The sequence below is a fragment of the Melozone crissalis genome, unplaced genomic scaffold, assembly GCF_028551555.1.
Source record: "Melozone crissalis strain CALT ecotype California unplaced genomic scaffold, PUWL_Pcris_2 ptg000027l_1, whole genome shotgun sequence".
Taxonomy (NCBI): domain Eukaryota; kingdom Metazoa; phylum Chordata; class Aves; order Passeriformes; family Passerellidae; genus Melozone; species Melozone crissalis.
Window position 1 is genome coordinate 37,791,826 of NW_026535805.1, and position 23,115 is coordinate 37,814,940.

The 23,115-nt window shown below is 41.6% G+C and overlaps 1 protein-coding gene across 1 annotated transcript; it reads left to right on the plus strand.

The window, feature by feature from the left end:
• The first annotated feature begins 3,701 nt into the window (after positions 1-3,701).
• On the plus strand, positions 3,702-7,566 carry FBXO5 (F-box protein 5). The gene is made up of 4 exons (XM_054280454.1): positions 3,702-4,417; positions 4,719-4,809; positions 5,987-6,148; positions 7,315-7,566. Exons 1-4 carry the CDS (start codon positions 3,702-3,704, stop codon positions 7,564-7,566), a joined length of 1,221 nt encoding a protein of 406 aa, XP_054136429.1.
• The last annotated feature ends 15,549 nt before the right edge of the window (positions 7,567-23,115 follow it).

The following is a 23,115-nucleotide window of genomic DNA, read 5'->3' on the forward strand; positions in this document are numbered from 1 at the left end:
GCATTTGATTTGATTTGATTATCTTCTTTTTTTCTAGCAAACACTGCATGGTAACTATGATTAAGTTCCAAGTATTTTAAATTAAGATGCATTCATTAACTTCAGATGAAGGAATGTCTGTGTGCATAAGATGAGGCATACATATTTTCTTCTGATAAGCATGAGTACTAAGTCTGTATTTCCTAGCAGTTTTATAACTCCAAACTGGCACACAAAAAAAGTAAAACTGACTCAATTTTTGTGTAAAATAATTAGATGCCTGTGGAAGGGGCTAACAGCGGGCCTGTTAGCTAAAGGAGCGAGAAATAAGAAGAACCAAGGAGATCAAGAGAAGAAAGATAAGAGCATTCTGCAGCTGAATGGGAAACAACTGGGAAGTGTATAAAAGATCAGCCATTTTCACTAATAAAGTGTTGCGAACAGTTGAAAACGGTTGACAACGGAGACTGAGACTGCTTGTGGTCTCTGCTTTAATGTCATGACTGTTGTGACTGTCGTGAAACTGGGACTGAAGTCTTCATTCTAACCAGATCAGTAGTGTAAATGGATCACTGGAGAGTACTTGTGGCAGTCCTATGGATGTGACTTAAAGCCAGGCCTTCTTATGCCAAGTGACAAATGGAGTTTGCTGTTCAGTTTCGTATTCTTCCCAACAAATAAGGGCCATTGGCCAGGTCTGCACACAGGACTTCTGCATGAGACTTAGGTAATTGTTTAGATCTTTGTCACCCTAGACCTTTCCTGATCTTTGGGCCTGTAACCTATCTGGCCAGATCCCGTCTCTGTATTCTCATCTAGCTCTTGAACAAACACTGAATATATTGTTGCCTTGCGAGTGCCAAGGCTCTGAGCATAGTGAGAAAAAACAGACATCACATAGCTCTGGCAGGAGGCTGACAGAGGCATTCCAAACCTGGTGAACATAGTGCTGTACATAGGGGGATTTCACTGTCCTTGGCCTGTCATGTCAAGCTGTACTATGTAAAGACTTGAAGTCCCTCGCTTGCTCTGTATTAATTTTAATGCAAGGGATGTTGTGTCTGCAAATGCAATCTCCTTGAGCTGTGAGCAGATTGCTTTTCCAGCAGTGGTGGGGATTCCTGCACTGGTGTCTAGTCAGCCTAGCTCCCAGCAGTGCTCCTGCTGGCTCTCAACCACTGGTAGCGTTGGTCATATAAAATAAATTCTTTTCTGGTGGGTAGCCCAGATCCTCTGCCAGACTTGAATCACAGAATGAGTCACGTTGGAAGGGACCACAGTGGGTCATGCAGTCCAACATCCCTCCTTAAGCCTGGTCATCCTAGAGCACATGGCACAGGATTGCATCCGGGCAGTCCTTGAATATCTCCACTGTGGGAGAGAATCCTTTCCCGGCAGAGGAGCTTTGCGCGTTCGGGGCGACGTGGAGATCCCGGGTGCGTCCATTTAAACAAGCAGACGCAGACGTAGCTGGGCGCCAGGCTGCGCTCGGGCCCGTGTCGGAGCAGGGACGCGGCAGCCGCGGGCTCCTCCGGCACCGGGAGCGGTGCGGAGCCGAGCGCGGGAGGAAGGGGCGGGCGGCAGCGGCCAGCGCGGGAGCCGCGGCCGCGCCACTTGCGTCCCTCCCTGGCGCCGCGGAGGGAAAGGAGAGGCGGGCCCGGCCCCGCCCGCCGCGCCGCCCATTGGCCCCCGCCCTCTGCCCGCCGCCCATTGGTCGCGGCCGGCGCCTCGGCGCCTCGCCATTGGCTGCCGCGGTTTTGGACACCAAATTTAAAGTTTTTAAAAAGCGGCCGGCGCGAGCGGGACTCACTCCCTGCCCGCGGCGGCGCCGGTGCAACCCTGCAGGTGAGCGCGGGGCGCGAGCCGAGCTCCGCCGCGATCCGAGCTCCGCCGGGAGCCGCTCCGGGGCTTCGGGGCTCCACGGCCGGGGCGCCGCTCTGGGGGCGGCTCGGGGGCGGCGGGGCTCCGCGGTCAGGGCTCTTGGGATGGGGTGGCGGGAGCTGCTGGCGTACGTGCTGGCGGGACCGTGCGGATGCTAGCGGCGCTGCGGCGGGGATTGGACTGGGGATGGGGATTCCTGGCCGCCGCCCGGTCTCACTGCTCTCCTAGCCTAGCCCCGCAGCTATCCCGCCGGCGGGACGGGATGGGACGGGACGGTGGCGCCTTGGCGGACAGGGAGCGCCCCGATCCCGCCAAGGAGCCGCGTGTGGGGTGGTCCCGGCGGCTCCCCGCGCTGGCGGGGCCGGGAACGGCCGGGATGCGGATCGCAGCCCGGCTCCCGCCGGCGGGCAGCGGCGGGCGGGGAAGCGCCGCTCTGGCTCCCGCCCGCTGGCCACGCCGTCGGAAGAGCATCCCCCCGGCGCGGTCCTGCTCGCCCCGCCACCACCGTGTTAGGGGGAATCCTCCATTGTGGGGGAAATCCTCCATTGCAGGAGGCGCCCGAAGGAGCGGGGTGAAGTTCCTGGGGCACGGCGGAGCCGGGACCCGGTCTACCTGCACCGACCCGGCCGGGCCATCTTGAGCGCTGGCGGGAGAAGCCTGACAGTGCCGCGGGGCCCCGCGGCTGAGCCCGCTCCTCCGGGGGTCGGGGCAGGCCCTGTGCACCGAAATGTGATTTTGGAACATTTTCCAATCAATCAGGATTTCAGCCCAAAAGCCTCTCTGGCCTCTCGCATGGACGAAGGGAAGGGGAGGAGGGGGAGGCTTAGGAGGGGCTTGCATTTCTTCCCCAACTCACACGATACAAAGCCATAAGCCTGTTTGCACCTTTCTCACACCAAACCTAGGTACAAAGAGGGAACTTACTCTCTAAGTCGTTCACGAAACTCATTTTTCTCGTTTTCTTTACAAAACTGCTGGAAGTGCTTAAATCCTTTAAAATGCTTACTCAAATCGAGGATCTTCTATTTCCTACGGATTGCAAAGCATCTTAAAATTTATTTTCCCTTTAAATTTAACTGGGGAGAGATGACCTCCTTCTCCCCTTCAGCTCCCGCCCATCCCCCCGCAATTGTTAATATAGATAGCACCACATTTCGCGGGGGAGGGGAATGGAACAGGGCAAGAAAAGGGCGTATCAATTCTCCTATGATATCTATCGACCTCCCATCCTCCTTAAGTCATGCTCAAACCTTTATTTCACTGATCATTGTTTAGGTATGGCTGCTTCCTTTGTATTTTGCTCACACATGTGAGCACTCAAGCCTTTCCTGTGCCCCCCAGCCTCCTCCCTTCTCAAAAATGCCAGATATCTGGCTACAGCAGCAGCAGCATTGCTTCTGGTCTTGAATGCAAGCTTCAGGCTTCTCTGGCCTGCACAGGCCTGCAGTCACTCAGGGACCCTCTGCCACTCGTGTCCCTTGCAGGGACCTCAAGTGTCTTGACTGTGTTGCTGCCCTTATGGTAGGAAGTGGAAACACTGATGTGTGTCTCATCTATGTTGGTGAAATGGTGGCCAAGTAAATCACTCAGTCGGTTTTCTTTCTTTAGTTACATGCAGCATAAAACTGATTTTTGGAAAGATCTTACGTAGGTATAATCAGTGGCTGTTCAAATCCATAGTTCCATTAGTTGTATTTTAGATACTAAAGGGTGAGTCAGATAAAAAGGGCGAGTCAGAAGGGAAGCATGGTAGAGTCTTCATAAGAGAAAGAATTTGTGATCTAGTTTATGCTGTGTTTTCATTCTGCCCTTGTTGTATCTTGCAGAATACAAACAACAAAATGAAATCGAACCTTAACCGCTCTTGCAAAATGAAACGTGATTTTGATTCTCTCCGTGCTGGGCTTGCACCATTGAAATGTGCTGTGGAGAAAACAAAATTGGAAAAATCCTGCCCCTTGAATTATGAGGAAGGCTTTTGTAAAAGCTGTGCAGAAGAACATCAGAAAATACTCCTTAGTGACTCATACCATGCAGCCACCAGAAATCTAGATATTGAAGATGGAGAAAGACCCATACATAACAAAGAAAACAACCAAGTAACCCAGAGACTTGATGAAGGTATCTGTGAAATGGAGGCAATGGAAAGCAGTAAACTTAATGAGGACAGTGGTTATTCCTCTATGTTAAGCACTCACTATGCTGATGCAATAGAACATGAGGATAGTTTACCTTTGGCTGGGAACCTCTGTGGTACACCAAAGCATTGTCTCATGAAGAACCAAAAACAAGAACAGTTTTCAAAGAAGACACTGTTGCCAGTAGTCCATTACGAAGAAGTGGTTTGCTCAACTTTGAAAAAAAGTGGTAAAAGAAATCTCAAGTCTTGGGCTGCTGTAGATAGAATTGTTTCTATGGGAAAATTTGAACTTTGTAACTTAATTGGAAAGAAAATGGGGCTGGATAGAATAGACATTCTTGCTGAACTCTTCCAAAAGAACCTGAGGCATATATTAGCAAACATTTTAAGGCATCTCAGCAAGATGGATTTAGTAAAGTAAGTATGTTCATGTCATTGCATTTCACTAGAAAGGAAACAACCTAATCGCATGCCTTGTAGTTTTAGATATGGGGCATGTGACATTTACTCAATGTTTAGTATTGTGTGTTAATATATTAAAATACGATGTGACAATGTAAACTGTGATACATATGGAGAATGTCTTTTCCCTAAAAGGCAAATTAAAGACTATAACTGTGAACATATTCTATGCTTATGTAAAAGAAAAAGGTTGTTCTTGCTATTTAATAAATCCCTTTCCTAGGAGGCAACTGATGTGTTTGTATTGTTGTTGCAGTTTTGCCAAAGTCAGCACAACATGGCAGAAGATTCTACAAGAAGAAAAATGGATTTTCCAAATCCATAGCAGAGCTGTGAAAAACCTTTCTGTAAGTTTCTGCACTGAACCATCAGTGTTTTTCTGCTATTTGAAGGTCTCCTCCTAAGCTTAAGAGATCACAGATAAGTTTCTTAGATTGAAAACTGTCCCTGGAGTGGTTTTTTGTTGTTTTTTGGGGGTTTTTTTGTCCTGTTAGGATGCCTTGCCTCAAGCATTGCTAGTTACCTGAGGGGCTTTGGGGACCCCAAGGAAGGTTGACTGAGAAGGTGACCCAAGGAGAGATGCAGATGTTTTTAAGAGCTTCCGCAAGTCCTGTGTTACAGAGAAAGGCAGGAAGGAGAGAGTCATTGCCAGCACAGCTGGGAGACTCTAGCCCACAGCTAGAGTCTCCCAGCAGGGACTTGCTTGCTTCAGCATCCCCACTGATCCAGAAGTGAGGAATACTGAGATAAATCTCTCAGGTGGCCCTGTGAATCAGGGTCTCTGTTTATAGCAGGAGTTTCTGAAGTCCACCATGCCTGCTACGGAAAATTGAAAATCTTTTTGCACAATTCCTAATGCCTCTGTCCTGTGAAATAAAAATACTTGATCCATCCACACTAGGCTAGTGCTTTATCAAGTCAGGACTCTTAAAACTAAGTTTTTTTCCTTCTTGAGAGATGGAGAGACAGAACAAACAAAGGTTTAGGATCTGCCACAGGATAAGGCTGTTGAACAATTTAAATGTTATGTAGTATTTTACAGTGCTGTCAGGGTGAAACATTTGTACTGAATATTCATCCCATAAAGTTTGATTTCTTCCATGCTATTGTATGCTTTTTTGTTTAACTGGAAACTTGGAAAACTAGTGGGCGGAGTTTATTTCTCACAAAGAAAGCCTCAAGCATTCCTGTTCACCATAAAGAATTGAAAGTACTGATTTTTGCTTTAAAAAATATGATGAATAGGTCACATCCTCTGCCTAATTAACTGTGTTACTTTGAAAGTAGGATTACATGAGAGAAGATGGCTGGGTATTGACTAGGAACTAGGGAGCTGTTCTATGCATTTATAACAGAAGTAACTGAAAGTTATGGTAAAATCAGTAGCACTCCTTGGTGTGATGCTTTATTATTGGAAACCAGGAGGAAGAATCTAAAATTACTTAATGACTTCTATTAAACAAAAAACTCTGTATTGTGTAAGTTCTCTTCCCAAATTTAAGTCTTTGCTGTTCTTTTCATTAGAATGTCACTAAGGCACCAGAGCGTGATGCAACGAGAGAGTACGTTCTCTACAGAGTGTCCTTAGCTTCCATTCAGAAAGCAACCCCACCAAAACACTTGAACAAAAAAAGCAACAAATCCAAAGCATCTAGGAATCACAGCAGGCTCACAGAGTTTTCTGAGGTAAGTGGTGATTTCCACTCATTTTTAATTTCTCTCATTCTGTCTGGCAAGCAAGCACTTAGTAAAGTGTATTTTTGAAAGTAACATCTCCAGTTTCAAGTGTTTGTAATTCTTATTATTATGGCTGCCTGGGATGTTCTACATCCTTTTTTTTCCTTAATAGTTTCACTTAGTGATTTTTTTTTGCATAAAGTTTGTCTTCTCAGATATGAAGAAATTTAGTGATTTCCTGTCATTTCCCATGGTTTTATAATGAATCACATATTTTCCAGATAAGCAATATCACAAAAACTGTCAACTTTGCTTCAAAACTGATGGACTATTAGGAAGAAAATAGAAAAATACTGAAAGACTTAATAGTTCTTAGTTTTAATTTTTAGAAAAATTAGCACTGCATATTTCTTTTAATCATTCTGTGGGGTATTTTGTGAACCTGTCATTAAAATTACTTTAACTAATTACTTATAATGTGTCACACATTTGTCAATAACTGCCAATAGCCTGTTTCCCCTTCACCTTTCTTAAGCTGGGGTTTTTTTCCCCACATACTTGCAATGTAGACCTGCACCTGTATCTTATAAGACTTTTAAAAATGCTTATTGAAAGTTATTGCTTTTTTCTAAACAAAATATTTTTCTAACTAGAAAAAGGTTTTATGCTCCAGTCTTATTCTTCAAATTTATGCAATAACAAAAGATGAAAGGTCACTGGAAAGTTTAATCAAGATGCTATAATACTACTATACAAGACTTTGTAGCATTAGGAATGTAAAAGAACAACTGTTCAGTAGCAGTCTTAAAATTCAATTCCTAATATACGCATCTATATACAACTACATCACCATCCTTGAATGAGGTTTGGAAGATTCAGGAAGGCCACTATCCTTACTGCTCTTGATTTAGCCTGTCCTTTAACTTTTAAATTTTAAGAATTTTAAATTGGCTACCTCTATTCCAGTTCAAAATACCTGCAATTGCATCCCAATTATTCCTGTTCTGAACTCCATCAGAATTTGATGCAACAAGAATTAGGCTAAGTTTTTAGTTTGTCTCCTTACATTAGGACGCGTTATAATATGTTTTGTGGCACTAAGACAATATCATGAAGTGTTTGGGGAGTGTATTTACTCACTACTCACAATTTTCTGTGTGTACTTTTTCCGACAGGCTGCCAGGAACTTGAAGAACACAGAAAGCCTTAAAGCCTGCCATCGCTGTGGCTCACCTGCCAAGTATGACTCCTACCTCCAAAGAGCAACGTGCAATCGTGAGAGCTGTGGCTTTGACTTCTGCACCAAGTGCATGTGCAGCTACCACAGCTCCATTGACTGTGTCAGCAGCAAACCAGTGAAACACAGCTCCACACCAGGGCCGCTTCCTGGGACTAGGAAAAGCAAACAGAATCTAAAGAGATTGTGATCCATCCTCCCCCAGAACAAATTGGAAAACGTCCCATAGAAGTTTTTTTTTAGTCATCCATAAGGGAATGCTTTCTGCTATTCCATATTGATAGAAATGGTTAATTCTGTTATTCCTCTGTACTATTTAATCATCCTGCTCAGAAAGGTTTTAAAAGCATTTCTCGTGCTGTTGAGTGAGGTGAGTGAAGCCCCTTTTAATGTGAAAATATGAGAGAGACTAGATTTTATGGTTTTTCAAAGCTTTGCCTTTGATTTTAAAATGTGGACATTCATAATACTATATTCTCTGATGCCTTCTCTTCTGTGAATCTGAAATTTCTCTTCATTTCTTTCATTTCTTGAACCTTTTCTAAGTTCAAAAAAAAAGTACTGTATGTTGGCTATACTGCTAAAAAATACTTTGACTTTTTTTTGAATTCACAAGCTAATTTTAATATTTGTATATATTTGTAAATATTATTCATATTTGTCTTGTAAATATAAAAATAAATGATTATTCTCAACAACTTGGTTGGTAAATCTGGCCTTCCTATTTATCATCCTAAGTGGTTCTCATCCTCTTTTTGCAGGTTTTCTAGTATGTGCTTCTTTAAATTGTTGATTCAACAAGGAGCAAGTCCTCTTGGATTTGTGTAAAGCAGTGTAGTGAATCCATTGTCATGCTGTATTCCTGCATCTTCCCTAAAGGCTCTTATCAGCAATTGTTTATAGTGTCAATAGTGCCAGCACTTCCTTTTCATTTCAATGGAAATTTTTCTTTTGTCTGGATTTATGCTGCTGTTGCCAAACTAGCTCACTGTCAGCAAAATATTCCTGATCCCACAGTAAAGAAAGGCAAGCTTTCAAGAAATAAGACTAATAATTTTGTAGAATTATCTGGGATGGTTTTTTCCCTCTTAGGTAAGTAAATAACAGACTGGGAGCACTGCACTGTAGTCCTTCTTGAACTTTATTATGTGTAGTGACAGAACAGGTGGGAATGGCTTCAAAGTTAGGAGAAAGTAGGATTAGATTAAATATTAGGGAAAAATTCTTTACTGTGGGAGTGGTGAGACACTGAAACAGGTTTCCTAGAGAAACTGGATGCCCAACTTTGGAAGTGTTTATGGAGCTCTGAACAACCTGGTCTAATGAAAGGTGTCCCTGTCTGCAGCAGGGGAGTTGAAGCTAGATGATCTTTAAGGTCCTTTCCAACCCACACCATTCTATGAACCTGTAATCCTATTATCCTTTATTCTGGTATTTGAACGTTACCATCTTGATACATACATAACATACAATCTTGATACCACAGCAAGTCTTGGGCTGAGCACACACAGATGAGAAGTCTTACAAGCAAAATTTGTTAAAATTTTCATCTGTGGCTGAAATTCCTGTGACCTGAAGAATGCAGATAACGTGATGCAAACAGAAATGCTATTTCCCATTGTAGTTTCAAGAAATATGGCACAGGTATTCACTCTTAGACTGGTGTTGCACTGTAGGATACATCTTGAATTAAAATTGTGTGTTTTCAAACTGAATGTGGTAAATCAAGTTTACCTTTTCATATTTTTGAGCTTTTTAAAGGAAAAATGCACTTTCTAGCAGGCCTAACAATTTGTACACTGAGTAAAGTAGAGCTGCTCTTTTTCTTCCTTTTATTTTTTCATTTTTAGCTGTAGAAATTTATCTGTTCATGAAGAATTTTGAGAAAAATTCCTTGTTATCTCCAGATAAGAAATGAACGTTTTTCACTAACTTCTAAGTGATAAGAAGCAACTACCTTATACCTGAAACCTTGTTGGATGGAAAGGTCAAATTATTTTACTTAATGAAGCTTTGGCTGAAATGTAATGCATCTGCTGCAAACCATTGTGGCTGTTTTCACTTGCCCAACACTTTTTGATTTATGTGATCTTCAGATCCTTGCTTACCAGCTTTAGTTTTAATCAGAATAGACATTCAAGATTGCAGCCTTCAACAGGCGAGTGACATCTTCAGAACCTTGATCTGTAATCAACACTTACAATTTTCTTAAGCATAGGATCTGTTAGGGTGGCACAGCTATTTCTTTATCATAATCCTGTCCAGCATTTCAAACCTTGCCCAATAACACTGAGCATGGGGCCTGAATAAAACCATGCATCTTCCTGGAAGTCGCAGGATGTTTGGTCTCCTCGTAAATAGTTTCAGTGAATGGTGAGCTGCAGAAAAAGAAGGTGGACAATCAGTCCCCACCCAGGCATGCTGGCATCTGCATGAGGGAGAAAGCAGAACCTCAGAGGGTGAGGATGATGGGTGTCACTACTAGTAGGTGCCCCAAGGAGTAGTGACGAGAGTGATTTGTGTGCCGAAGGTGTGAAAGTCGTAGATGCAGATTGCTGTGGATGTCTCTGCTGAGCTATCTCGGACCTGCCTTTGATATGCAATCGCTGTGAGTCATCCCGGGGCAGGAGCGCGGCCATTGCCATATGGAGATCAGCGCTCCTCAGGTACTGCGGCTGCTGTCAAAAAGCGCTTTCAAACTCAGCGGTTGGCAGCCCCAGTGACTTTGCAGGAATGCGATAAGCTGCTTACCCACACTGCATGCGCCTTTCAGATCTACAGAGGGTGATAAATACCTGCAGGCTGCCAGAGCCTCCTGGTGCAAGTACAGATTTCTTCCAGTTCCTCACTTATCTTTGGCAATGGCTCTGCATGGTGAGGAAGGGTGGGACGTTCCTCTGCTGTGTAAATTGCTGCGTCTAGCAGCTGTTTCCCCCAGCTTGAACAGCTGTGAAGACAGATTATTCCTTCATACTAATGCTAGCTGGGAGACATACAAAGGTAGACATTTAGGACTTTCTGAAATCAATATTTAATATCTGCATTTTTAAGCTCTTCTCTCTTGCACTTATGATGCTGTCCTGGAAAACCCAAGGAGCCGCTAGTCATTAAAGGCAATTTCAGCTCACATCACAGCAAGGAGAAAAGCTGAAGAGAAGTACCTGATAGTGATGATAGAGTTACTTGGATAAACAGGGACAAGTTTGGATGCACTTATCAGTTTAATGTATCCTCCAGCAGAAGCTTTTGTTCTCTGAGGACTGTGGGACATGTAAGAATCAAAATAAGAGAAAAAAACAACTCTCAACTCTGCAACTATTGGCACCTTAGCCCAGGTGGTCACCTTGGAGCCTGATTTCTAATGTGTGGCAAAACTGCAACATGTGCCAGATATGTTCTCCCTAGCTAAAGCTTTCACTGCAAGTAAGCAAAAAATGCTGTATATTTAGCCCTAAAATATAAAGTCTCCCCCGCCTTAGAAACTTTAAAAAGAAGGAATCTAGATTAAGATTCGAAATAAGAATTCTTTTCCCACCTCCCTAAGCCAAGGACTTTCCTTTTGAGGAAATTATGCCGTAGTATAGAGATTTTTTCAAAATGAAATCTGTTCTGGAAAGGGAAAACCACGAGATGGTGCTCTTGACTCACTCACTGCCTGAAGCTGGATTCACTGAATTCCTTTTGCTGTGTTCACAGAGAGTGTATTCCCCCCTCCTCTAATAACTGTTGCTGTAGATCTAGTTACTACAGTCATGGGGAATCAAATTAAATCTGCAACCAGAAGAACAAAATCCAAACCTTGAATTCCATTACTGATTCTAACATTTGTTTCAAACATATTTGTGTAGGACATGAACACATTTGCTAAACTTAAAAATACACAGAAGCCTTTCATGAAAGCTTTGTTGTGCTGCAAAAATGCAGATGCCTTCTTCAAGGAGTGATTAACTGCCCTAAACATGAAGTTTCCTTTGCCCACCTTGTGTCATCATGGTGACGACTGGAAAGCAAAGTCACCACTCCCAAGCAGTGGGTGCAAGCTGTCCTATGAAGCCATCAGTGCAGGTGTGGAGGAAGCAGCAAACCGAGCTTTGCCTGGGATTGGCCGTAGTGCTCCTGCCTATGGAGGTTTGGTGAACACCTCAACAGCCCAACAGCTGTGCTGTCACCTTGACTTGTCTTCTGGCAGGAGCTAATGCTGCCAACTTGCGAATTATCTGACAGTCACAGCATGCTTATGTCACTTCTTGTAGGGTGCCTCCACTGTGCTTAGGAGGGGCTGGCATCTGGAGCTGACATGTAAGCTGAATGCAAGGATGGACCACGCCATTACTGTGATAGATGCTTGATTTTTGAAGACACTTGCCATGATGAAAAGATCGCCATTCTAATATATTTGAAATATGGAGTAGAAGATGAGGAGTTAGAGAGATGGACAGCTCCTGGATTTTGAGTCTTCACCAAAGGATGTACAAATTGTCAGGGCTCCTCGCTTTTAGTATAGCCTTGTCAGAATGGTTTCATCTCTGAAGTAGTCCATGGGAACCTAAGGATAAAGGTCAAAACATTGTGCTGATGTTCCCAACATAAAATAAAAGCAACTAGGCTCTGTGAGCCTGCTGGCACAGGCAGAAATATTTGCAGGACTTAAATGATGGAACAGACATTGTTGTAGTGGCCATTGAGATGGTTCAGCAGCAGCTGAGGTTTTGTCTCTTAAGGTTTCATATTGTTCTGCTTTTTGCACTCAGAGCTGCCCTCACAGTACCTCAGTCCAGCACTCAAACCAGCCCTCTGCAGCCCTCAGGCAGCTGCAGTGTCAGGGCCATGGCCTGAGAACAGCCCTGAGGATGTCACTGGCCATGCAATGCATGTCTGGGAAGAGGGAGGGAACCCTGCCCCTCCACTGCCCCATTTCCCACCTCACAAGTGCTGGGCTAACTTTTGGGATGTGCCAGTAGTGCTGTTGCCTTTGGCTGGTGTAAATGTGCCAGGCCGGGGCTGGAAAGCCAAGGCCTCTGGGCATTTGATGTTTCCTGGTAGCCAGACCAAGGCAGCAATGATTTGTGTTAAAAAGCCTCTCTGCCCTCATCAGGCCCTCAAGTCAGACTCACACTGAAAGGTTCAGAGTGTCTGTAACCTAAAGTACTTGCTGTGGGCACATAAAGGTCAGGCAGCCCCCGGCTGCTGTGCAGAGGGACTGGGCTCAGGAGACACTCCCGTGTGTTTCAGGAGGAGGTCCAGCTCTTCCAGGGCTAACCCATGGCAGCCACAGCTTCACACGAGGCACTTGGGGTGGGCACAGCTGTGGTGGCCACCAGCTCCCAAAACTGCCCCCTGCCTCCTGCCCGTTCCTGCTCCGTGCCCAGCAGAGAGCGCAGTGCCCCTGCTCAGCCGGCATGGAAGCTGCTCCCAGAGGCTCCGCCGGAGCCGGCTGATGCATGAATCATTGTGCAAACATGATGACACAAGAGCTCTGAGACTTACCTCTTGTGTTTAGTGTCATTTTCTGAGGGTCTACCTTGGCTCAGTTAATCACATTGTACCACAGATTTTTGTTAGTCATATGTAGATCTAATTTTCAAGATTGTCCCTCGGTACCAAATTAGCAGAGAAAACATCAACTGCAATTTGCTTACAAACATACTTTAAACACCAGCTGCTTGTAAAAATGCATATGATGTTTTTAAATTAAAAACCTCTGTGTTGCCTTAAAAATACTTGCAACAGGGAGCATAACATTTACTCTCTGCAACAAGTTTACTTATGTAACAACAATAAAAAATCTGTGTGCCAGTAGGAAATCCAGAAAGTTTGAATTGTTTCACGTCCCTTTCTTTCTTTCTTTGTGGCCCATCATAGTTGTGCAAAAAATTGTGATGCTAGACTGTAGTAGTAAGAGCCCTCTGAAGCAGGGTAAAAATCATGTTGGCTGTCATATGTTTAAGTAAATCAGTAGGAATACCACAGGATTTCTAATCTTCAGCAATGGTTTTTGGCAAAATAAGCACTTCACATTTCTTCGGACCTCCTCACCTCTGTTAAATAGCAGTTATAGTCTTAGTATTTGTACTTGATATACAAATGGAAAATATATAGAATAAGATATCTCAATGCCTTACACCACTACCACAGCCCCACCACTCTGGTTAATTCACTGCCATGAACTAACCATGCAGTAGATAACAAGTACACTTTTAAGTATTTCTATTTGTAACCTCAACGTGGTAATACTCATGTAGTTATTCTCTTCAGTACTGATAATCTTCACTCTTCTCAACACTCTTGTAAATAGCTTATATCCTGAAGGCTGACTTTCTTAAAAAGATTAAGACAACTCTTTTACTGCTTAACATATCAGAACAGAAGACATATTCTTTACCTGTAGTTATAATCAAGAGAAAGATTTTCACTGTTCATACAGAACCCTTTATCCTCACTGTACCACTGTTTTCACAAAGTTTCTCATGTAGATGGTAATTCAGTATATTGCATTATGTTTACATGCCAGTCTCAAATATGATTAAAATTCTCTCAGATTTCCTGTCTATACACACTGACACTGAAGTAAATTAAATTCCTTCTTTTTACTTACTTTACTGCATATCAATTTCTTAAATTCTGGTCACCGAAACCAAAGGTACTGGTTGTGCGTGTCTTAGTAAAATTTTATTTTGTGTTACCTGGTGCTCAAACAAGTAATGAAACTTCGGGGAATGTGAGGGGTTGTCCACAAAAGAAAGATTACTGGCTTAATTAATTAAGTTTTGAAATTTGGTTACTTTATTGATGAAATAATATATATATAGATACAGCTATAGATATGAAAAAGAGAGTGTATGAAATGATAAAAAATCAGGCTCAGCTCATTTAAGGCCAAGTGAAGACCAGAGGTAGCAAATATCTTTATTTTTCTTTCTCTTACGAAATTCACCTTTTGAAGCAACTTCTTAATGCAGAAAAGTGATGTTCACTTGCACAGCCCTCCTAAATCTACAGCACTTAAATCTACTACTTATGCAGCTGATAAAACCAGAAGTTTATTCTCCTGTATAGAACCAGGATAAATATTTATCACTGCTGAAATAGTTGCCATTCCAAGTGAAAACACATGTAACTTGACCAGTGGATTAGGCTTCCAAAGTTTAATAGATGTTAATTATAGAGAAGATGGTAGAGGGTAAATATTGCTTTTCCTTTGCTATCTTTCCTGAATAAATTAAGTATACGATTTAATATAGGCTTACAAGGACTATAAGCTAAAAAAGAAAAGCCATGAGCTAAATTACTATTTATTTCTGTTCCTTTGATCTTAAATTAGTAGATTCTCATTCAGAGAAATCATTAAATATAATTGTAAAGTTCAAAAATATTTCTGAATGTTTTCATTGCATATGAACAGAAATTATTTCTTATGAACCAACTAAATTTTTTTTCAGGGAATATGGTTCTCCTATTCCAGAGTTGTCTGTATACTTAATGCCAGTTCACAGAAAATCTACTCAATTTGAAAACAAAATACGTTACACATAGAAATTAGAAAGTCTGTAAACTATTGTGCTAGGGCTTAGTTGCAAGTAGGGACATTATACAATGTATTTTTTAAGTGCTGAGTTTAGTTTTAATTTGCAGAATTTAACCTTATATTTTTGACTCATTTTCATGATGTAAAATGTGTTTTATTAAAGTATTTTTTAAATTTATAAGCTTATTAAAATATAAAAAGAACATGAAGTATAACTGCAGTTATATATTTTTATCTGATAAGCTGAATTTTTGAATGGGGTTTTAGCCCCTTTTTTTGCTTCTTCATTACCTCAGATTCTTTCAGAGAAAGGGAAAGAAAAACATTATGCCAGCTCTGTTCAATCTGTCTTTCACTTTTATTAGTATTTAGCAGAAATTTCCGTGGTAACTGTGCTGAAAAGACATCAGTTGTATAAACTTGTGAAGAGGAAATCATGAAAGTATGAAAAATAAAATATGCATGCCATATCTTTGTTTCTACTGAATAACAAGCTAGAAATAATGTGATTTGCCTTTCAGTTTGTGATCCAGCTTCCTAGGGTTACAGGGGAAATACATGGTTTTTATTTACTACACAGCTTAGAATTGTTGGGGAAATATTTAATGCAGTATGATAAGAGGTATTGGCTTTAAGAAATTAGATTTTAAACTGGTGTATAGGTGAGAATGTTCCCTTTCAGCCCACCACAAGTATCACAGTTTGCTGGTAGTGGGCCGTACACCTGGTAGAAAAAGTTTGAAGGATTAGAAATTAAAAGAAGTCAGCAAATATTTTGGCTACCATCTCCAAGGCTTGTTTAAAGCCAGCAAGAAAGCACATCATTTTAAAAATTAACATGGAGGGAAACGTGATCCAAAAGGTTTTTCCTTAAGCTTGCCCTTAAGGGCATGAAAGGAGCTCAATACAGGATTGTGATACACAGCCTATGGGCAAGAAATTGATCCATAAATCTTTGTAAATTAAGCCAGTATTTGTGTTACTGAAAAATGGATTTCATTTGCTGGTGAACTCAGAACACTCATAGGCACGATATATTCTCTGTAAGAGCTCAGTTTAGAGACATTGCTATATTGTATTAGAAGCTGCTACAAAATTGCCACAAAAACCCCTTCTGTATGTATTTTCAATGTCATTCTAGTCTTGGAGTGTTTTGTAGGTAATAAATGTGAACTCTGAGGAGGCTGAAAAATCATCACGATAATTTTTGTATTAAACCTCAGTTGGCATGACTTAAATTCAGAGTAATTAGTAGCATGTAGGTTTGCTTTATTTATATTAAAATGTAAACACCATGAAAAGCATCAAGAATATATAATTAAGGAGACCTGAGAGATCCTAGAATTTAGTCCAGAGAGTACAGGACATCTCTATAACAAAACTTTATTGTCTTCTTTATATGTGTCGTGTAATTTCAAATTTGTTGATTTAAAAGATTGTGCAATTTTAAAATAGTTGACTGCTTAATATTTCTTTATTTTCATCACATTATTCTTGCAATGCTGATGACAAATTTCAATACTTTTGGGGAATATTTTGCTATCTTTCAAGCTAAGACTTTCTGAGTCAACAGACTCAAACTTTCACAAGGTCATCTTACACAATAACCACTGGGCACAAACTCCAAAAGAAAAACACTTATTTCCAATGGCATAAAAAAAAATTCAGTAAAACTTTCTGAATCCCAGAAAATTCAGAAATGGAGCAAAAGTTGCCATATTGAAGTTTGGTATTTGTTACTTGGAGTCCACCTGTGTACTGTCCACATTGTGAACATAGAACATGGTATGACTTGAAGGGAGCCTGAGTTGAAGCTGGGTCTGTCCTTAATTAGTAAGTGCTCATCCAAGAGATTCTTTTTGCATATAAAACTAGTCTTCAGATATCTATTTTGCCTCCAGTATGAGTATGTAATGAGGGTGTGCCTGCAAAGCCTTTCTCTTTTTATTTTTCCAGACTTGTGAATTCTCTGCCTATGCTCTTAACAAGCAGGTAGCATGACAAGTTCTATTCAAAACCAGACATGCAACTGAGTTAGCACCATCCTGAATGCAGCCTAGGGAGTCCAGGATTGCCCCTCAGCTTTGCTCTTTACACTGGTATGACATGGACATGGGTATCACATGCACTCCATTTCTCTCGTGTCCATCATTCACACATGCAGGTGCTGCACACACAACTCCTGCTCTCAGCTTCCAGCACTCTACCATGCAAGGCTCACAGCAGGAACACTGAAAATCATTTAATGTTATTTTAACCAAAGACAGGGTTGTAGAAGACTTGGTTCTTCTCTTGCATGTTCTGAGCAAGCAAAGGCTGAGTTTTTAAAGAAAATTTTAAGTACTTTTGTACTCCCCCATTTCTGGTCAGCCAGAGGCAGGTAGGAGCAGGCTGGCAGGGAGTGGTGCTGTTTTCCAGCACTGTATAAACATTCCCACAGCAGTGCCTCACTGCTTGGGCCACTTCCTCCCTAGCAGCATAGGAAGTGCAACCACCCACCTTCACACCATTGGAGTCACGGTGTCCACCCCATCTCCTGAAGTAGCTGGAGATTACAGTTTTTAATTTGAAAATACTTGGTATGGATAACATCTTTAAAGACAAAACAAAACAAAAAAAACCCCAAAACAGTCAGTGCTTTAACATTAGAACGGAGAAGACAGAAACATCTTCTTACCTGCTTTCTGAGTGGATGTAAAACTAGCAGGTGAAAGCACATGCACGTGTAATTCTTGATCTTTGCCAGAGCAAAGATACAAACTTACAGAAATCATTAATTAATGCAGTGATACTTTCTTTCCTGTTGCAAGGTTGGCTATGAAAACTGCAGGAGCTCATGCCATCAGTGCCACTCTACATCCTTGGTACTAAACTTGGCCATGATTTCAAGTTTGCTATCATGTTAATCCTTCTCTGATGCCAACAACCCTACCAGTACCCACACATTCCTCCAAAGTAAGTCCTCTGCAAAAAAGGAGGAAGGCAAAGAAAAGTGCAAAAGGCAAAATAAAATGTGTACCGAAGAGTTTTTTCTTTCATTAGATATTTGTCATGCATAATATTTTTGAATCCTATTTTTCCATGAATTAAAGCACAGCATTCCTACATTTTTGATTATCATTAATTTCCAAAAGTAATGTCAGAAAAATATCAGAGTTCAATGTAAGATAATATAATTGAATTTATCTGTTTATTGATGCATTTATGAGTGTTGTTTAGAGCACACATATTTCTCGAATTACTACCTTGTTTTATAGTCAATCCTGTTTGGTTTTAAATTCTACCTCACTGAAGTTATTTCTAATTCTTTCAGTTCTTAGTGCTTCCTATCTTATTAAGAATGTAAAGCCATCTCTCTGTATACAGACTTGCAGGCATGATGAGGTGGATTCAAAGTTAATGAATCTTCCACTTAATTTTAACCCCTGAGTACGGCCATGACCTTCTCCTCCTACATTGTTGAATTATAATGAGGTTGGGGGTGGTTTAATCTATTGATCCTGTTGTCCATGACAGCACTGCTATATTATTAATTGCAGACACAGACTACATGCGCATTCTTATCCCTCACTTCAAGAAGAGATACTTTGCAATCTTTATGTAACAGAGCCATGCTCGGCATCTAATTATCCCAGCTTAGGCTTTCTAACTAGAGTATGTTCTTAATTTGCTGTGGAATGCTAGTCACCATAAGAGCAATATATACTACAGCACAAGGCATTCATAACATAGCTGATTTCCAGGCATCAAATGGATGATGAGTATGTTACAGAAGTTTAAGAACCAGTTCTGAGTGTAATAACAGTTCCAGGACTCAGACCTGGTTTTCAAGATGCATTTTAGTTTAAAGGCTATCCAGTGGTGTTCAGGATAATTTTTTATGCTTTGCAATATGAGTGAGTTTAGAGCATACCTACAGCTACAAGCTGGTAAAATAAAAGTGTTCAGAAATGTTTACAGTAACTGAGGCTAACTGGTACAGAACAGCCCATGCCTGTGCTAGTGAATCCCCAGTGCCTCCAAAGGAGGAGGTTGACTATGTGCATGTGACCTCTTTGTGGCAATGTCCATTCAGTGTTAACTTTTGAAAAGTACCCAGGAATTATTTGGGAAAAAGTTAGTTGGTACATGCTAATAGCACAACTCTAGCACTGGAAGACTGTAATTTTCTTGCATCAAGACAGCCCCGGTGGACCAGCTAAGCTGCTGTAACATAATCAGCTGAGGTTTTAGAATACGGAATGATCTTTGCTGAAACTATGTCATTTAAAAAGTGATTGGAATTTGCCCCAAATTCTTAATTATATTTCTGACAGTGAGATAATTTGTTGGGTAACAATCAGTTCACATCCAGATGTCAAACCAAAGGGGTAAAGTTTAGGGAAATCTCTGGAACCTAAGCTGGTCAATGGAGAAAATACCAGGTTGAAGTGTTCAGACATCTCCTGGCAGTCTGTGTCACACTGCCTCATCTTATTCCTGTTTCCAGTGACTGAATCCTGTTTTAAGAGACAAGTAAAAATGCACTGATGTTGTAGGAAATATGTGCAGTTTCTGTTGTTTCCCAAAGGATAGCACACCAGATAGATAGATAGATAGATAGATATAGATGGACTGTAGGAACTTAAAAACTAATTATAGTAAATAAATTACCGTGCTTGTATAGATCTGATCCCCTCTTAGAAAAGATGCAGATGCCTGACAGTGCCATGGAAGAAAAGTGCAAGAATGATACACATCCTCAGACAACTGAGCTGAATTGAAGGGATTCTGTTCTGTTTCACCCTGGGCACATAGAAAGGATGTGTTTTGTCCTGTCCTGGAAGGTCTAAACAGAGAGATAAAGAGGGTTGTGTATGATGATAGAAGGGCAGGGAGAAAAGACTTCCAATCTGAGCAATGTCAAGAAAATGGAAAGAAAGTATATTTTTTTTCTGAAATTCCTGCTGCAAGTTAGGAAGAAGAGGTGGCTAAGAGCCGAAAGTATGACTTAACTTCCTGACTTTCTTGCCCTAGCTATGCCTGAGTATCACTTGCAGTATTCAGCTGCAAGTTAAGATTTTAGCTGGTAATACCCAGACTCTGCATGTGAAAACAGCACATAGATTCCATGTCAGCCAAAGATTCCCAGGGATTTACCTCTCAGATGAAGCCTGTAATTTATGTTTGGTGAGACAGATCTTTCAGCTGTTCTAAATCAAAACACCTACATGATTCACAGCATATGAGGCTCTAGTCCAAATTGTGTATAGATAATTTCTGTTATACTGTAAGGATTATGGGGCTGGTTTTTCTTGCAAATTCTGTAAGCATAATTTTGGAATAACTGCAGTGAATGTAAAAGTTTTTCTTCATTGAATGAGAAGTGAATTAGCTCCAAAATGTGTGTTGCAAATATATAAATGACAGATCGTGTTGTGTTGTCATTGTCAAGTTTAAACCCCAGCAGGCGTATATTTAACTCCATTGATAAATGTGTTAAATTGAGCACATCGTCATGTTAAATACACTATAAATTTGTGGCTAAATCATAATAAATTTAGTCAATTCTTTCTTTTTAGTACTCTTCCAGAGAAAAAGACACTGATTATTCAGTTCTATTGATGCTGCTAAAATACCGAGAATATTGAGACAAACAAGCTTTTTCCAAGCAGAAAAGCAAAGCAAGAAAACTATGTCATACTCTTGAAAATGTGCTGAGAGGTTATAGTTTTGAACAATTCAGCAAGGAGTTGTCAGATCTGTGAAAGATTTTTGTGAGATGTTTCCTTAATAACAGTGTAAGAGTTGGTCCCCTGTGGAGTATCTTTTGGAGCCATTGTACTGCTAACAGCTACTCTTTCTCTCTGTGCAAGGAGAAAAAATTTCTAGAGTGGCACAGTCCAGCTGAATATTTACAGCTAAATTCATCTAAAATTGATTTAGACTCCAGGATACTTCTGCCTGGCTCTTCAACCTCTTCTCAAAGGGATGGCTCTTCAAGTAATGCAGGTAGTCCTAGAGACACATCCAAAAATCTCCAAGCACAGCAAGGCAAGAGGGCAAGACTGTCACTGTGGGAGAGCAGATGGAAAGGGGAGCAGGTATTGTCCTGCACCCCCATGTGCCCTACATTTAGATTTGCTTCTGGAGCAAGCCAGCCCAGAGACACATCTCTCATCTGGAATACAGCCCCAGTGCTGACAGATTCCAGGCTACTGCCTGAAATGTAATTATCTCTGATATGTATAACTGAAAGTCTGGAAGAAGACACTTTGAATGCTGCTTTCCAAGATGCTTGTGAAGTGCTGGCATGAGAAATTGGACCCAATAAAATGAGAGGAGAAGGCTAAAATAGAAGTGATAGACATTTATTAGCCATTTGTGGAAAGTGTTGGTCATCATGCATGCTAAGTGGCGATAATGATGCGCTGTGATTGTGTGGTGACTCAGAGCTGACTCCAGAAGGCTGCAGCAGCTGCTCTGCTTCCAGCCACCCTCTTCCCTGCTGCTATGGGGAACTGTGCTGGTGGAGAAGCAGTGGCTTTGCCCATTCTGCCCAAGATAGAAGCCTGGAGGCTGGGGAGAAAAACCTGGTAGGTTGTCATGACTGCCTTCTTTTTGTATTCCCCTTTTACTCTCATGGCAGTAACTCCCTCCAGTGACTGGAGGAACAAACACAGCTGAGACATTTCTACAGGAGGTCTACACTGGCATACGGGTCTCACCTGGAGCACCTGCAAGAAGTTGCTATCCTTTCCTTTACTTGTGACTCAACAGCTGGTGATTTGGCTGGGTCACTCAACCTTCTACCACAGGCAAGCTGAGGAGCTCTAAGTAGCCTCAGGGGTTCAGGGAAAGCAGAAAGATTTGGTGCCCCAGAATTTTATTAGATGCGGTTATTCACTGTAAGGTGGGGTCTGCTTTAAACATGACAGGCAGCTCTTTCAAAACAGCTGGAGGTGGAGAGGAAGGTGGAGGAGTACAGGATGAGCTTCTTTCTTCAACTAGAGAGAGGGAGTGGGGAGGTGCATGACACTGAATCATATCTACACTCTTTTGTATTGAAAAATAGACTGAGGAGAGGCTCTGCTACTGACACAGGCCTTCAGCCAGCAGGTGCCTATGGATGTTCAGAGCCCATGAAACCATCTAGGGTGACTTACTGCCATTAGGAGCCTCTCATGAAGCACTTCTTGCTAGGTATGTCTGTCTTATGCTTTTTTTCCTTATTTCAGGTTTAGGAATTGAGGCCAGAGAAGAGAAGCTGCACTTTAATAGGCCTGAGGTATGCAGGGCTGTTTCACCATTTTGGCACATGGCACCTCAGTATTGCAGAGTTTCTAGAGCAGGGCTTTTTCTGATTTGGTCATTTGATTTGGAAATTTTCTATCCTTCATATTTAATTTTTGTAGAAATAATTACAAACCAACACAACATTAAACATAACTTTGCTAAGTGGCTGTTGCAGGTGCAGAGCAGTTCATTTCTGTCTTCATCATCCCATCCCAACCTTATCCCACGCTTTGCTGCAGCTGCTGCTGCAGGAGCTGGGGAGAACATTAACACCCTGCTGTAAGTCGTTTTTGATGGTAAAACTGATGCATTGTTGAAAGGAGAGATGGCTGAGGTCAATCACCAAGCCACGTTGATTGAGGGTGTTGTGCTCATATTTTGTTACAACATGTTGATAAATAGTTTTTGGCCTTTGGAAGGACACACTTAGGAAGGAAGTTTTTCTGTTGACAATACTTAGCTCTAGGCTGAAGTTTTCATTATCATCATCTCATCTCAGGGAAGTCTTTACATTTACTAAGCTAATAATTTAACATAAGAATCTTCAATGAATAAAGTCCAAAACAATCCCAAAGCAAACTTTTTCTGTATTGTGGTCTAATGTAACCTCATAGACCAAAAATGATCTTTCAGAGGGAAGTGTTGCAGTCACTAGCTAGGGCATCATGATAAATTATACACTTAAAATACATGTGAATTGTATAGTGATTTTCTGAGAAAACATCTCTCGCTTTAACCCTTGGATGCTGCCTATTAAACTTCTCTAATTGTCTTGGGAAAACTTAGGGCACTTGATTCCTTTCCAAGGCCTAATCCAAGGGGTGCAGCAAGGGACCAGAATGGATCAGCATGGCTCCAAATGGTGCTCTGGTTGATGTGGACATGGATAGCCTAAAAGCGGTAGGGTCAAGAGGACACATTACGCTACTGAAATCACAA